This window comes from Aplysia californica, unplaced genomic scaffold (genome assembly GCF_000002075.1).
Source record: "Aplysia californica isolate F4 #8 unplaced genomic scaffold, AplCal3.0 scaffold00925, whole genome shotgun sequence".
Classification (NCBI taxonomy): Eukaryota; Metazoa; Mollusca; class Gastropoda; order Aplysiida; family Aplysiidae; genus Aplysia; species Aplysia californica.
The window spans coordinates 102,070-105,292 of record NW_004798195.1 but is presented as its reverse complement, the minus strand read 5'-3'; the positions used below and the strand labels follow the sequence as shown (position 1 = coordinate 105,292).

The following is a 3,223-nucleotide window of genomic DNA, read 5'->3' as shown; positions in this document are numbered from 1 at the left end:
CTTATCTCCCATCCTTCTTTTTTGTGTTTGTTACTCTCTTGTAACACCTCTGATCTTCTGGCGCTCATATGACCTTATGCAGTTGCGAGTGCCGTAAAACTCTTACTAAAACTAAAACTAAAAACTGGCCACATGATCTCAATTAATTCATAACGACTCTACAACACAGCCATCCTGTACTATCATGTGTGTCTTTCTGTTGGGGTCTCCCGTCTGCCTTGAGCACTTCTCTTTGCTTGCTCTCCACTTAATTGGTAATTCATCTGTCTTTTCCGTATTGTATTGTCATTATCGAACAGGCCTGAAAGGCTTTCTACGCCTCGGCTTTCATTTCTTCTTTCTTCTCCTCTCTGCTCCGCACTACCTTTTTTTGCGGGCGGTAGTAGTAGGCCACTGGTAGGTCAGACCCGACTTGACCCGACTTGCTTTCTTTCCTTCTGCTGCTTCTGCTTGTCTGTCTTGCTTTTTCCTCTCCACTGATTATTTGTCAATCATACTCATGTCGATGTGTATCTCTTTACTTAAATATACCAACCATGTCATTTATGTCCATCTTTAAAGAGATTTATGAATAAATAATGGAATTCAATTTATCCGTATATGTGTCCAAACATGCATACAGACATTATACGTAATGTACAGTACAATCGATGTTTGGCGGTGCTCTGGTGAGGTTTGCTCCTCTTCTTTCCTAGCAAACATCTATCGTCTTTATCTCTCCTCCCTTTTTTTGTGTATGTTACTCTCTTATAACACCTCTAATCTCCTCACTTATATGACCTACTTATTGTGTTGCAAGTGTCGATAACCTCTTACTTAAACAAAGGCACTAAACAATTATACACACATTTCATGTATAACATACTCAAGTTCATTTGCACCTGCGTACAGACGAACGGACTGACAGACAAACACACAGATCGACGTTCATATTTCCGACACACTGGCAGTCAGGCAGAAGGGCACGATGTGATATTCAGAACAACTTATTAATTAATGATGAATGTTTCATACGGCATCTGCCTATAAGAACGTATAGGCTGCTGCCCATCCTCAAGTTTGAAACGCTAGTCAGGATCATATCAGGGCAGCGCTTCGCACATGTTTTACACGCATTGATCTAATTTAGAACACGGAATTGATTTTTAACCCCTGGCCATGCCAGTTATTTTCAAACCTTGGTTTTTTTGCTTTTTTTTTTACTTTGTGTTATGTATAATTTGTTTTGTTTTTCCTTACTCATTTTAGACCTGGCCACAAGCTCTGAGCAGGAGCTGAGGACTCTGAATGCCGCCATTGTTAACATCCGGAAGTGGTTGCGACGACGTCACGAGACCCTGAAAGGCTTCCTCGATGTCACCAGTTCGGACAGTAATAAACGTTCCTATACCAACGAAGAAGTCAAGGTTAGTACAGCCGTGAGACACGCCAGGTCATGGCAGGCCACTTGGTTCATTGGTTTTAGCGTTAGACTCTAATGAATAAATCATAACATTGTTGGAGTCGCTTATTCTTCGCCTTCCTTTATGCAGGGGCAGCCTTGAAATAGTAATTATACTGTTTATTGCAGTGAAGAGCGTGAATTTAATTTTTAGAGAAGTATAGGGATGGTGCTATTAAAGGGGGGGGAAATGAAATGTTTAAAAAATGTGTGTACCCTTTGAATCTCCAAATGGTACAACTTATTTGATTTTTAGTAGATATTTTTACCCCTCCATCGAGACAATCTGAATTATTTAGGAGGCCAACCTGGACTGAGAGGGGTACAACACCCCAGCAGAAAGACCAAAACTCTCCCTAAACGGGAATCGAACTCAGGTCATCTGCATGTGACGGCAAAGCACCTGCTGCTACACCACGGACTCTAGTAGACAGAACTGGAAGTCTTTCTGGGAGCCCTCTTTGGCATACAATATTGTTTGCCTTTACACGATTTGCGCTTTTGGGTAGAAATCCGTTTGTTTTATATGATTGCACCCTGCGCCATTTGTCTGTTTTGTGCTATGTGAAGCATAGGTGTTTGGCTGCGATTTAATCCATTACATTTCGAGGTCACCTATGGGTACTTTCAACAGGCACACTGTCTTGGAGATGTCTTCTGTGTCTTAATCTGAAGTCGTTTTGTGTATGGTAGGTCTCATTTGATCAAATTAGAGTTTGTGTTGTCAGCTGACTCTTGTAAAATAAACACTGATGTTTGTAAATATTAAAATAAATAAATAAACACGTTTTTTAAATAAAAATAGTAACCCAACGAAAACGGTTCTCTGCGTAATCTATAAATACCACATTGTTTTGAACCCAGTTGTTAAAAAAAATCTTCACCTAATGGAAGATGGGATACCAGAAAGACGCGGCCCCTCTATGTGAAACTAGACAATAAATTATGGTGAAAGAAATACAGGTCGACAAGTAAAGTAAGTTACACGATGCGCGCAAGAAGGACAAGCAATCAACAACGATTTGTTTTAGAATAGAAAAGATCACAGAGGATCTTACTTCGCCAAATGAAGTGTAAAGTCGAGACGAGACCAGTCTCAAGAAAAAAGAGGACATTATCTTTAATATCGTCATTTTTCCTCTACTTCTTTTGTGTGTGTGTCACTTTCTTTGTGGGGTGCCTTGATAGTCGAAGCAGACTTTGTGCTGTTGAAGCTAGCGAGGTGAGAAGAGTAAGCCTGATTCCCCGCTTGGACTTATCTGTTGACATACACCCCTTGGCGCTCATATGGCCTTGTGCAGTTGTTAGCACCGTAAAACCTTACTAAAACAAGACAAACAAAAAAGCAAACAAAAGAGCAAAAACAAAAAACAAACATACGAAAGAGCACAGGGTAGTGAATGCACACCCTCGGAAACACGAGGAGTCACAACAGACAGCAAAACACCCATTTTGTCTTTGCTTTCGGTGTGACCGGCATTTTGCGCATTGGTTTATGTAGTCGCATTACTAAGATCAGAGGGCATCAATATATTAATATATAGATTAGTTCAGTGCAAACACTACGCTTTGCGGTGGAGAACACACGGTGATGAAGAAGTCAGAATAAATATCTTCCTAAGCAATCTTTACGCCTTTGTACTATCTTTGCTTATACTCAGAGAATTATGATTACGAAGCCCAAGACGATTACGACACTGGCAGTAAAAAAGAAAAGGGAGGGGGAGAGGAAGAAGAAGAAGAAGAAGAAGAAGAAGAAGAAGAAGAAGAAGAAGAAGAAGA

At 40.4% G+C, this 3,223-nt stretch overlaps 1 protein-coding gene across 1 annotated transcript in view; it reads left to right on the top strand.

Annotated features, from left to right (window-relative positions):
- The window catches only part of LOC101863781, a gene marked incomplete at its 3' end in the record, with an annotated part of 56,159 nt that overhangs the window by 46,455 nt on the left and 6,481 nt on the right, over positions 1-3,223 (top strand). The window contains 1 exon segment of the mRNA XM_035972957.1: positions 1,249-1,406. Coding sequence (XP_035828850.1) covers positions 1,249-1,406 — 158 coding nt within the window.